General features: G+C 45.2%; 2 protein-coding genes across 2 annotated transcripts; both read left to right on the top strand.

Annotated features, from left to right (window-relative positions):
* The first annotated feature begins 5,333 nt into the window (after positions 1-5,333).
* LOC136783824 (uncharacterized) lies at positions 5,334-8,302 on the top strand. Its single transcript, XM_066744124.1, has 2 exons — positions 5,334-5,955; positions 5,997-8,302. Exons 1-2 carry the CDS (start codon positions 5,334-5,336, stop codon positions 8,300-8,302), a joined length of 2,928 nt encoding a protein of 975 aa, XP_066600221.1.
* Positions 8,303-8,461: 159 nt separating this feature from the next.
* On the top strand, positions 8,462-10,444 carry LOC136783823 (uncharacterized). Its single transcript, XM_066744123.1, has one exon. It carries the CDS (start codon positions 8,462-8,464, stop codon positions 10,442-10,444), a length of 1,983 nt encoding a protein of 660 aa, XP_066600220.1.
* Positions 10,445-12,619: the final 2,175 nt, after the last annotated feature.

Genomic DNA, 12,619 nt, shown 5'->3' with positions numbered 1-12,619 from the left:
TCTTTGACTGCAAGTGAGTTATCCTATCCCCTTTATATGTACTCTCAGACCCCAAGTGAGTTACCCTAGTCCCATATAAGTACTCCCTGACCCAAAGTGAGTTACCATAGCCCCTTTATAAGTACACCCTGACCCCAAGTGAGTTATCCTAGCCCCTTTATATGTACTCTCTGACCGCATGTGAGTAACCCTAGTCCAATATAACTACTCCCTGATCCCAAGTGAGTTACCCTAGCCCCTTTATAAGTACACCCTGGCCCCAAGTGAGTTACCCTAGCCCCTTTATAAGTACTCCCTGATCCCAAGTGAGTTACCCTAGCCCCTTTATAAGTACACCCTGGCCCCAAGTGAGTTACCCTAGCCCCTTTATAAGTACTCCCTGACCCCAAGTGAGTTACCCTAGTCCCATAGAAGTACTCCCTGACCCCAAGTGAGTTACCCTGGTCCCATATAACTACTCCCTGATCCCAAGGGTGTTACCCTAGTCCCATATAAGTACTCCTTGACCCAAAGTGCGTTACCCTAGCCCCTTTATAAGTACTCCCTGGCCCCAAGTAAGATACCATATCACCTTAATAAGTATTCCCTGACCCCAAGTGAGTTATCCTAGCCCGTTTATATGTACTCTCTGACCGCAAGTGAGTTACCGTAGTCCCATAGTAGTACTCCCTGACCCCATGTGAGTTATCCTAGCCCATTTATATGTACTCTCTGACCGCAAGTGAGTTACCCTAGTCCAATATAAGTACTCCCTGACCCCAAGTGAGTTATCCTAGCCCCTTTATATGTACTCTCTGACGCAAGTGAGTTACCCTAGTCCCATATAAGTACTGCTTGACCCAAAGTGAGTTACCCTTGCCCCTTTATAAGTACTCCCTGACCCCAAGTGAGTTACCCTAGTCCCATAGAAGTACTCCCTGACCTCAAGGGAGTTACCCTGGTCCCATATAAGTACTCACAGACACCAAGTGAGTTACCCTAGTCCATATAAGTACTCCTTGACCCAAAGTGCGTTACCATATCACCTTTATAAGTACTCCCTGACCCCATGTGAGTTATCCTAGCCCCTTTATATGTACTCTCTGACCGCAAGTGAGTTACCCTTGTCCAATATAAGTACTCCCTGACCCCAAGTGAGTTACCATAGGCCCTTTATAAGTGCTCCCTGACCCCAAGTGAGTTATCCTAGTCCCTTTATATGTACTCTCTGACCGCAAGTTAGTTACCCTAGTCCCATAGTAGTACTCCCTGACCCAAGTGAGTTACCCTAGTCCCATATAAGTTCTGCTTGACCCAAAGTAAGTTACCCTAGCCCCTTTATAAGTACTCCCTGACCCCAAGTGAGTTATCCTAGCCCCTTTATATGTACTCTCTGACCGGAAGTTAGTTACCCTAGTCCCATAGTAGTTCTCCCTGACCCTAGTGAGTTACCCTAGTGCCATAGAAGTACTCCCTGACCCCAAGTGAGTTATCCTAGCCCCTTTATATGTACTCTCTGACCGCAAGTGAGTAACCCTAGTCCCATATAACTACTCCCTGATCCCAAGTGAGTTACCCTAGCCCCTTTATAAGTACACCCTGGCCCCAAGTGAGTTACCCTGGTCCCACATAAGTACTCCCAGACACCAAGTGAGTTAGCCTAGTCAATATAATTACTCCTTGACCCAAAGTGAGTTACCCTAGCCCCTTTATAAGTACTCCCAGACCCCAAGTGATTTACCCTAGTCCCATATAAGTACTCCCAGACCCCAAGTGAGTTACCCTAGTCCCATAGATGTACTCCTTGACCCAAAGTGCGTTACCCTAGCCCCTTTATAAGCACTCCCTGACACCAAGTGAGTTACCATATCACCTTTATAAGTACTCCCTGACCCCAAGTGAGTTATCCTAGCCCCTTTATATGTACTCTCTGACCGCAAGTGAGTTACCGTAGTCCCATAGTAGTACTCCCTGACCCCAAGTGAGTTATCCTAGCCGCTTTATATGTACTCTCTGACCGCAAGTGAGTTACCCTAGTCACATAGAAGTACTCCCTGACCCCAAGTGAGTTACCCTGGTCCTATGTAAGTACTCACAGACACAAAGTGAGTTACCATAGTCCCATATAAGTACTCCTTGACCCCAAGTGAGTTACCATATCACCTTTATAAGTACTCCCTGACCCCAAGTAAGTTATCCTAGCCCCTTTATATGTACTCTCTGACCACAAGTGAGTTACCCTAGCCCCTTTATAAGTACTCCCTGACCCCAAGTGAGTTATCCTAGCCCCTTTATATGTACTCTCTGACCGCATGTGAGTAACCCTAGTCCAATATAACTACTCCCTGATCCCAAGTGAGTTACCCTAGCCCCTTTATAAGTACACCCTGGCCCCAAGTGAGTTACCCTAGCCCCTTTATAAGTACTCCCTGATCCCAAGTGAGTTACCCTAGCCCCTTTATAAGTACAACCTGGCCCCAAGTGAGTTACCCTAGCCCCTTTATAAGTACCCCCTGTCCCCAAGTGAGTTACCCTAGTCCCCTAGAAGTACTCCCTGACCCCAAGTAAGTTACCCTAGTCACATAGAAGTACTCCTTGACCCCAAGTGAGTTATCCTAGCCCCTTTATATGTACTCCCTGACCCCAAGTGAGTTACCATAGCCCCTTTATAAGTATTCCCTGACCCCAAGTGAGTTATCCTAGCCCATTTATATGTACTCTTTGACTGCAAGTGAGTTATCCTATCCCCTTTATATGTACTCTCAGACCCCAAGTGAGTTACCCTAGTCCCATATAAGTACTCCCTGACCCCAAGTGAGTTACCATAGCCCCTTTATAAGTACACCCTGACCCCAAGTGAGTTATCCTAGCCCCTTTATATGTACTCTCTGACCGCATGTGAGTAACCCTAGTCCAATATAACTACTCCCTGATCCCAAGTGAGTTACCCTAGCCCCTTTATAAGTACACCCTGGCCCCAAGTGAGTTACCCTAGCCCCTTTATAAGTACTCCCTGACCCCAAGTGAGTTACCCTAGTCCCATAGAAGTACTCCCTGACCCCAAGTGAGTTACCCTGGTCCCATATAACTACTCCCTGATCCCAAGGGTGTTACCCTAGTCCCATATAAGTACTCCTTGACCCAAAATGCGTTACCCTAGCCCCTTTATAAGTACTCCCTGGCCCCAAGTGAGATACCATATCACCTTAATAAGTATTCCCTGACCCCAAGTGAGTTATCCTAGCCCGTTTATATGTACTCTCTGACCGCAAGTGAGTTACCGTAGTCCCATAGTAGTACTCCCTGACCCCATGTGAGTTATCCTAGCCCCTTTATATGTACTCTCTGACCGCAAGTGAGTTACCCTAGTCCAATATAAGTACTCCCTGACCCCAAGTGAGTTATCCTAGCCCCTTTATATGTACTCTCTGACGCAAGTGAGTTACCCTAGTCCCATATAAGTACTGCTTGACCCAAAGTGAGTTACCCTTGCCCCTTTATAAGTACTCCCTGACCCCAAGTGAGTTACCCTAGTCCCATAGAAGTACTCCCTGACCTCAAGGGAGTTACCCTGGTCCCATATAAGTACTCACAGACACCAAGTGAGTTACCCTAGTCCATATAAGTACTCCTTGACCCAAAGTGCGTTACCCTAGCCCCTTTATAAGTACTCCCTGGCCCCAAGTGAGTTACCATATCACCTTTATAAGTACTCCCTGACCCCATGTGAGTTATCCTAGCCCCTTTATATGTACTCTCTGACCGCAAGTTAGTTACCCTAGTCCCATAGTAGTACTCCCTGACCCAAGTGAGTTACCCTAGTCCCATATAAGTTCTGCTTGACCCAAAGTAAGTTACCCTAGCCCCTTTATAAGTACTCCCTGACCCCAAGTGAGTTATCCTAGCCCCTTTATATGTACTCTCTGACCGGAAGTTAGTTACCCTAGTCCCATAGTAGTTCTCCCTGACCCTAGTGAGTTACCCTAGTGCCATAGAAGTACTCCCTGACCCCAAGTGAGTTACCCTAGCCCCTATATAAGTACTCCCTGACCCCAAGTGAGTTATCCTAGCCCCTTTATATGTACTCTCTGACCGCAAGTGAGTAACCCTAGTCCCATATAACTACTCCCTGATCCCAAGTGAGTTACCCTAGCCCCTTTATAAGTACACCCTGGCCCCAAGTGAGTTACCCTGGTCCCACATAAGTACTCCCAGACACCAAGTGAGTTAGCCTAGTCAATATAATTACTCCTTGACCCAAAGTGAGTTACCCTAGCCCCTTTATAAGTACTCCCAGACCCCAAGTTATTTACCCTAGTCCCATATAAGTACTCCCAGACCCCAAGTGAGTTACCCTAGTCCCATAGATGTACTCCTTGACCCAAAGTGCGTTACCCTAGCCCCTTTATAAGCACTCCCTGACACCAAGTGAGTTACCATATCACCTTTATAAGTACTCCCTGACCCCAAGTGAGTTATCCTAGCCCCTTTATATGTACTCTCTGACCGCAAGTGAGTTACCGTAGTCCCATAGTAGTACTCCCTGACCCCAAGTGAGTTATCCTAGCCGCTTTATATGTACTCTCTGACCGCAAGTGAGTTACCCTAGTCACATAGAAGTACTCCCTGACCCCAAGTGAGTTACCCTGGTCCTATATAAGTACTCACAGACACAAAGTGAGTTACCATAGTCCCATATAAGTACTCCTTGACCCCAAGTGAGTTACCATATCACCTTTATAAGTACTCCCTGACCCCAAGTAAGTTATCCTAGCCCCTTTATATGTACTCTCTGACCACAAGTGAGTTATCCTAGCCCCTTTATATGTACTCCCAGACCCCCAGTGAGTTACCCTAGTCCCTTATAAGTACTCCCTGACCCAAAGTGAGTTAACCTAGCCCCTTTATAAGTACTCCCTGACCCCAAGTGAGTTACCCTGGTGTTGCATGATAATCAAACGGTTGATAGCCAGAACACAGCACTATCATTTTGAATTGTATTGAGTTTACTAATCTGCGCAAACTTGTAAGGGGTCACATGCCCCCACCACATCAATACAAAGCTTGATGAGTGTAAGTCGTAGGTCGCTAGTCGAGTTCAGTTGAATAAAGCAAGTACAAGTAGAATCACAAAATTCTCTTAAGTGAAACCCAGCCCAAAGTCAAATACATTGGTCCTTCGAGCCGGATTGGGTTTCGTGTGGTTATTCAAAATCACGATTTGCAACAACTACTTCATAACCAGGGGCTCCACTGGCAAGCACAGGATTGGGAGAAAAGACCAAGCAGCGCAAACAATACCCAAACAAGATAAGTGGGCATCCTAATATAATCCTCTCCTTTCCTTATTACAAATGGAGCAATTTAACAAAAGACGTGGCACACTCAAGGCCAAAATAACAGTATTTAAGAATTTCATCGAAGGTATAATGGCGGCCCATCAGGACGTCAGTCAAAGGTTAAGTGAGGTAATCCGCGAAGAAATAGAATTAAGATTAGCCAGGGCTAAGGAAACATTAGACCAATTTGATCTTCTTCAGGAAGAAATAGACTCGGCCACCGGTGACCCCGCGATAGCGATACGGTCTCGCGAGGGATTCGAAGGTTATTATTTTCAAATAACGGGCCAAGCAAGGGCATTGCTAGCGAGAGGATTGCCACCTAGGCAAGACACAAATATCAGCAACAATGTTCCCTATACAATGAATATAGACGCGGCTTCTGGCACATCTTTGACAAGGACGCCTGGCATTAAGTTACCTACGATAGAATTGCCGAAATTCAATGGCGACCTTTCGGACTGGCTCGGTTTTAGAGATACGTATAAGTCACTAATACACGAAAATAAGTCCATCAGCGACATCCAAAAATTCCATTATTTACGGGCATCTTTGGGTCCTAACGCGGGTGAAGCAATAAAATCTCTCGAGCTTTCTGAACTAAATTACCATTGCGCCTGGAACACCTTGTGCAGCCGTTATAACTGCAAAGGCTTGTTAATACACAACCACATAAAGGCCATACTTTCGTCCAAGGCCATGAAAAGAGAATCCTCCGAAGAAATAAGACACGTATTAGACATATTAATGAAGCACTTACAAGCACTAAAATCACTAGGGGAAGCAATAGAACATTGGGACGCAATTCTAATCTATATTATGTCGGCAAATTAGATACAACTACTGCTCGCAGTTGGGAACAAGAAAAGTCTCGCTTAGATAGTCCCAAACTCGTGAATTTTACGGAATTTTTAACAAATCGCGCGGAATTCTTACGCACATTAGAATTCTCAAACCGAATCGAACCATCAAACAGCGTGGAGAGACGCCAACACAAAACCAAAGCACTGTTGGCGACCGAAAGGCCCAAATCTTGCATACTTTGCAAACAGTCTCATTTTATCCAAAACTGTCCCTCTTTCCTGGAGCTCAACTCGCAATCGCGCGCGACGAAAATAAGGGAGCTTAGCGCCTGTTTGAATTGCTTAAGAAAGGGCCACGTAATGGCTGATTGCAAGGGAGGTATGTGCAAAAGATGTGGGCAGAAGCACAACACATTAATTCATTTTGATCATTCAAGTAATTCACCCTCAATCGCGTTATGTTCGAGTAACATGATCACACAAAATATTCTCGCTACTGCGATAGTCTCGGTACAGGGGCCTTCCGGTCGCACCAGTGTTGCTCGGCTGGTATTAGATTCGTGCTCGCAATCAAATTTTATTTCGGAACAATTGTGTAGAAGGCTTGAATTGAAACGAGTTCCTATAAACATTGCCGTTGAGACTTTGAACGGTGGATCTAACCTTATTATCAAAAACAAATGTAACCTTCGGCTGTCCGCTCGTCACAGCGTGTTCAAAACAGAGTTAACGTGCTTGATATGCCCAAAGATATTGGAACGCGTTCCCCACCATCCCATAAATTTAGATGACGTCAAAATACCCGCGCATTTGAAATTAGCAGATGCCTCTTTCAGCGTCCCTGCGCGAGTCGATATCTTGTTGGGCGCGGAGTGGTTCTGGAGAATACTTTGTGTCGGGCAAATATCACTCAACCAACAAGGTCTTGTGCTCCAAAAAACTAAATTAGGATGGATTGTAGGTGGCCCAAATTCGATAGCCCCCACAAGCTCGGTAAATTGTAACATGGTAAGCACCTCGCTTGAGGATAAGCTCGAAGCCTTTTGGTCCATAGAAAGTCCCTCCGTTCAAAGAGTGCTCTCCTTTGAGGAAAGGGAGTGCGAACGAATATTCGCTAGTACATTTACTCGTAACGAAGAGGGCAGATTCGTAGTCACAATTCCTCTGAAGATTGACCCCAGCAAATTGGGCGATTCGCGCGAATCAGCAGAACGTCGGCTCCTAAGCCTAGAAAGAAAATTTAACAGACAACCACGGTTAAAGGAAGCTTACATAAAATTCTTGAAGGAGTACGAAGAGCTTGGGCATATGTCACCGATAAGCGATGCCCGCCAGCAACCAAAATACTATATGCCACATCATTGTGTCTTTAAGTCCAATAAAATTCGTGTAGTTTTTGATGCATCCGCGGTCACCGAAACCGGCATTTCGTTGAATGATATTCAGATGATCGGGCCCACTATTCAAGATAGTCTTTTCGGTATTCTCGTCAGGTTCAGGAGGCACACGTACATTCTTTCCGCCGATGTAGAAAAAATGTACAGACAGGTACTAGTGACTCCCGAGCAGCGACTTCTGCAATGTATCCTATGGCGACCTAACCTGAACGAGCCCATCCGAACATATTGCTTGAATACTGTAACTTACGGCACAGCCTCAGCCTCTTTCCTGTCCGTAAGAGCATTATTCCAGCTAGGATATGACTGCGAAAGTGAGCTACCGATTATCTCTAGGATCATTCGCAACGATTTCTATGTGGACGACCTCCTAACGGGAGCTGACACGATTGAGAGGGCGACTTTCATAGCTTCAAACATATCGCGTGTTCTGGCTGGGGGCTGCTTTCGCTTGCGAAAATGGATGACTAATGAGCCGTCCATCGTTGAATGTGCTGATGATCTCCGAGGCATAGAGAAAACGAAATTCTCATCCGCGGACAACTCTACTAAGACATTAGGCCTCAAGTGGAACTCCGGATCGGATACTTTGAGCTTCTCTGTAAATTCCCTAAACTCAAGAAACATTACCAAAAGACATATTCTGTCTGACGCCGCTCAAATTTTTGACCCGTTAGGGCTCTTAGGCCCTGTAACAATAGTGGCGAAGATATTCATACAAAAATTGTGGCAAGAAAGATTATCGTGGGATGAATCGCTCCCAAGCGATCTACATACTGAATGAGTTAATTATAAGGAGCAATTAAGATACTTAAACTCACTCGATATACCACGCCACGCGATTTGCAGAGGGCACACACGTTTTGAATTGCATGGATTTGCCGACGCTTCCAAGCATGCATACGGTGCTTGCATTTACGCTCGTTCCATCAATTCAGAAGGCATGGTCTGCGTTAACTTATTATGTTCCAAATCAAGGGTAGCACCAATAAAAACACAATCGATTCCGCGTCTTGAGTTATGTGCTGCGCTTTTGTTATCTGAATTGATGGCCACGGTCAAAGTCGCACTAGATACTGAGATTAACAACTTGGTTTACTGGTCAGATTCAATGATTGTATTAGCATGGATTAAACTACAGCCAAATACATTACCCGTTTTTGTGGCAAACAGAATAGCTCGGATACAAGAACTTACAGATGAGCAAAGTTGGCGTCATGTTCCGAGTGAGTGTAATTCCGCGGATGCGCTATCTCGTGGCATTCTCCCGCAAAATATTTTCAAATTGTCCATATGGTGGACAGGACCGTCCTTTTTACGAGAAACCGAGCCAAACTGGCCTAAGAATATAACAGGGCCGGGAGTCACAGAGGAAGTTAGCCTCATGACTAAGTGCGTTCCGAATGAGAAGGTGTCAAATCCCATTGTGGACCATTTAATTAATCGTTTCTCCAGCTTAAAGAAAATTTGCAGAATACTCGCGTACGTCCATCGCTTTATAGCAAATTCCAAAAAATCCAAAGCACCCATTGTTACCGGGTTCATTTCTAGTGCTGAACTCGAATCGTCATTAATGTTTTTGGTCAAATGTGTGCAGAATGAATGTTTTGGAGTTGAAATTAAACTCTTAAGGGAGAACCAGTTAGACAAAGGAAGGTTGCTAAGGCTGTCGCCATTTATTGACAACAAGGGTATGTTACGTGTAGGAGGTAGGATCGCAAATTCGAATTATTGTAATGCTAAAAAATTTCCATACCTTCTAGCAAGCAAACATGAATTAACTAGACGTATAATGCGTGAGGAACATGTGAGGTTACTGCACGCGGGCCCTCAGTTGTTATTAGCCAACATTAGACAGAAATTTTGGCCGCTTGGTGGAAGGGGGCTTGCCCGTCGTGTGGTTAACGAGTGTACTAGGTGTTTTCGGGTAAAACCCAAGGCTTCTCAGTTTAAAATGGGAAATCTGCCCGCTTCTCGATTAAAACCGAGCCATCCTTTTGATTCGGTTGGGGTTGACTACGCTGGTCCATTTTTAATAAAAAACAAGAAGGGGAGAGGTTGCAAATTGGAGAAATGTTATGTAGCTCTTTTAATATGCTTTTCTACAAAGGCGGTGCACATCGAACTTGTCTCAGATTTGTCAAAAGATGCGTTTATCGCTGCCTTAAGACGCTTTGTTAGTCGGCGTGGAAAACCGACAAATCTTTACTCCGATAATGGTACTTCATTTGTCGGCGCGTACAACGAATTGGTCAATTTAGGTCATTTCTTAAGGGAAAAGGGTGAGTCACTTGGTGAGTCTGCATCTTCCCTTGAAATTAATTGGAAATTCATACCAGCATATTCTCCGCACATGGGTGGTTTGTGGGAAGCGGGAATAAAATCGGTGAAACATCACCTAAAAAGAGTCGTGTTAAATGCTCACCTAACCTTTGAAGAATTGTACACTCTTTTGACCCAGATAGAGGCTTTGCTCAATTCCCGACCATTGTCACCATTATCTTCCGATCCCACTGACTACACCCCTCTCACTCCAGCCCACTTCTTAATTGGAAGGCCGTATACCACAGTAGCGGATCCTTCATTGGCGCATTTATCAGATTCTCGGTTGTCAAATTGGCAACGCATCCAGTCATTGCAACAACATTACTGGAAAAGATGGAGTAAGGAGTATGTCTCGGAGCTGCAGATAAGGACTAAATGGACGAAGCCATTCCCAAATTTGGAGATTGGGTCTCTTGTATTGCTAAAGGAGGACAACTTGCCACCCGCAAAATGGAAATTAGGCAGGGTAGTGCAAACGCATCCTGGATCCGATGACACCACGCGAGTGGCCACAATCAAGACTGCTACTGGAATACTTACTAGATCCATAGCCAAATTATGTCCTTTACCCAAGGACGATGTTGACCGTAGCTCAAAGTAAATGCTACTTTCTTTATCTTATGTCATTACGTGGGGGACTGTCCTGCGGTGCCAATCGTATATGTATACTATTGTTAACAATCATATGTAATATTCATGGTGAGCATTCTCCCCATGGCGGGGGGGGGATGTTGCATGATAATCAAACGGTTGATAGCCAGAACACAGCACTATCATTTTGAATTGTATTGAGTTTACTAATCTGCGCAAACTTGTAAGGGGTCACATGCCCCCACCACATCAATACAAAGCTTGATGAGTGTAAGTCGTAGGTCGCTAGTCGAGTTCAGTTGAATAAAGCAAGTACAAGAAGAATCACAAAATTCTCTTAAGTGAAACCCAGCCCAAAGTCAAATACACCTGGTTTCATATAAGTACTGACAGACACCAAGTGAGTTACCCTAGTCCCATATAAGTACTCCTTGACACAAAGTGCGTTACCCTAGCCCCTTTATAAGTACACCCTGACCCCAAGTCAGTTACCATATCACCTTTATAAGTACTCCCTGACCCCAAGTGAGTTACCATAGCCCCTTTATAAGTACTCCCTGACCCCAAGTGAGTTATCCTAGCCCCTTTATATGTACTCTCTGACCGCAAGTTAGTTACCCTAGTCCCATAGTAGTACTCCCTTACCCAAGTGAGTTACCCTAGTCCCATATAAGTACTGCTTGACCCAAAGTGAGTTACTCTAGCCCCTTTATAAGTACTCCCTGACCCCAAGTGATTTACCCTAGTCCCATATAAGTACTCCCAGACCCCAAGTGAGTTACCCTAGTCCCATAGATGTACTCACAGAAACCAAGTGAGTTACCCTAGTCCCATATAAGTACTCCTTGACACAAAGTGCGTTACCCTAGCCCCTTTATAAGTACACCCTGACACCAAGTGAGTTACCATATCACCTTTATAAGTACTCCCTGACCCCAAGTGAGTTATCCTAACCCCTTTATATGTACTCTCTGACCGCAAGTGAGTTACCGTAGTCCCATAGTAGTACTCCCTGACCCCAAGTGAGTTATCCTAGCCCCTTTATATGTACTCTCTGACCGCAAGTAAGTTACCCTAGTCCAATATAAGTACTCCCTGACCCCAAGTGAGTTACCATAGCCCCTTTATAAGTACTCCCTGACCCCAAGTGAGTTATCCTAGCCCCTTTATATGTACTCTCTGACCGCAAGTTAGTTACCCTAGTCCCATAGTAGTACTCCCTTACCCAAGTGAGTTACCCTAGTCCCATATAAGTACTGCTTGACCCAAAGTGAGTTACTCTAGCCCCTTTATAAGTACTCCCTGACCCCAAGTGATTTACCCTAGTCCCATATAAGTACTCCCAGACCCCAAGTGAGTTACCCTAGTCCCATAGATGTACTCACAGAAACCAAGTGAGTTACCCTAGTCCCATATAAGTACTCCTTGACACAAAGTGCGTTACCCTAGCCCCTTTATAAGTACACCCTGACACCAAGTGAGTTACCATATCACCTTTATAAGTACTCCCTGACCCCAAGTGAGTTATCCTAGCCCCTTTATATGTACTCTCTGACCGCAAGTGAGTTACCCTAGTCCAATATAAGTACTCCCTGACCCCAAGTGAGTTACCATAGCCCCTTTATAAGTACTCCCTGACCCCAAGTGAGTTACCATAGCCCCTTTATAAGTACTCCCTGACCCCAAGTGAGTTATCCTAGCCCCATATAAGTACTCCCTGACCCCAAGTGAGTTATCCTAGCCCCTTTATATGTACTCTCTGACCGCAAGTGAGTTACCCTAGTCCAATATAAGTACTCCCTGACCCCAAGTGATTTACCCTAGTCCCATATAAGTACTCCCAGACCCCAAGTGAGTTACCCTAGTCCCATAGATGTACTCCCTGACCCCAAGTGTGTTACCCTAGTCACATAGAAGTACTCCCTGACCCCAAGTGAGTTATCCTAGTTCCATAGAAGTACTCCCTGACCCCAAGTGAGTTACCCTGGTAACAAATAAGTACTCACAGACACCAAGTGAGTTACCCTAGTCCCATATAAGTACTCCTTGACCCAAAGTGCGTTACCCTAGCCCATTTATAAGCACTCCTTGACCCAAAGTGCGTTACCCTAGCCCATTTATAAGCACTCCCTGACACCAAGTGAGTTACCATATCACCTTTATAAGTACTCCCTGACCCCAAGTG

This window comes from Prorops nasuta, unplaced genomic scaffold (assembly GCF_024137725.1).
Source record: "Prorops nasuta isolate Cenicafe-Biocafe unplaced genomic scaffold, Cenicafe_Pnas_1.2 PNAS00037, whole genome shotgun sequence".
Classification (NCBI taxonomy): Eukaryota; Metazoa; Arthropoda; class Insecta; order Hymenoptera; family Bethylidae; genus Prorops; species Prorops nasuta.
Note: the sequence above shows the minus strand (reverse complement) of the source record. Positions and strands in the feature narration are given on the sequence as shown.

Coding starts and splice junctions, on each gene's coding strand:
- LOC136783824 (XM_066744124.1), top strand. CDS start 5,334: ATGGAGCAATTTAACAAAAGACGTGGCACACTCAAGGCCAAAATAACA. Junction 5,956..5,996: donor CTGGAACACCTTGTGCAGCC/GTTATAACTGCA, acceptor AACCACATAAAG/GCCATACTTTCGTCCAAGGC.
- LOC136783823 (XM_066744123.1), top strand. CDS start 8,462: ATGGTCTGCGTTAACTTATTATGTTCCAAATCAAGGGTAGCACCAATA.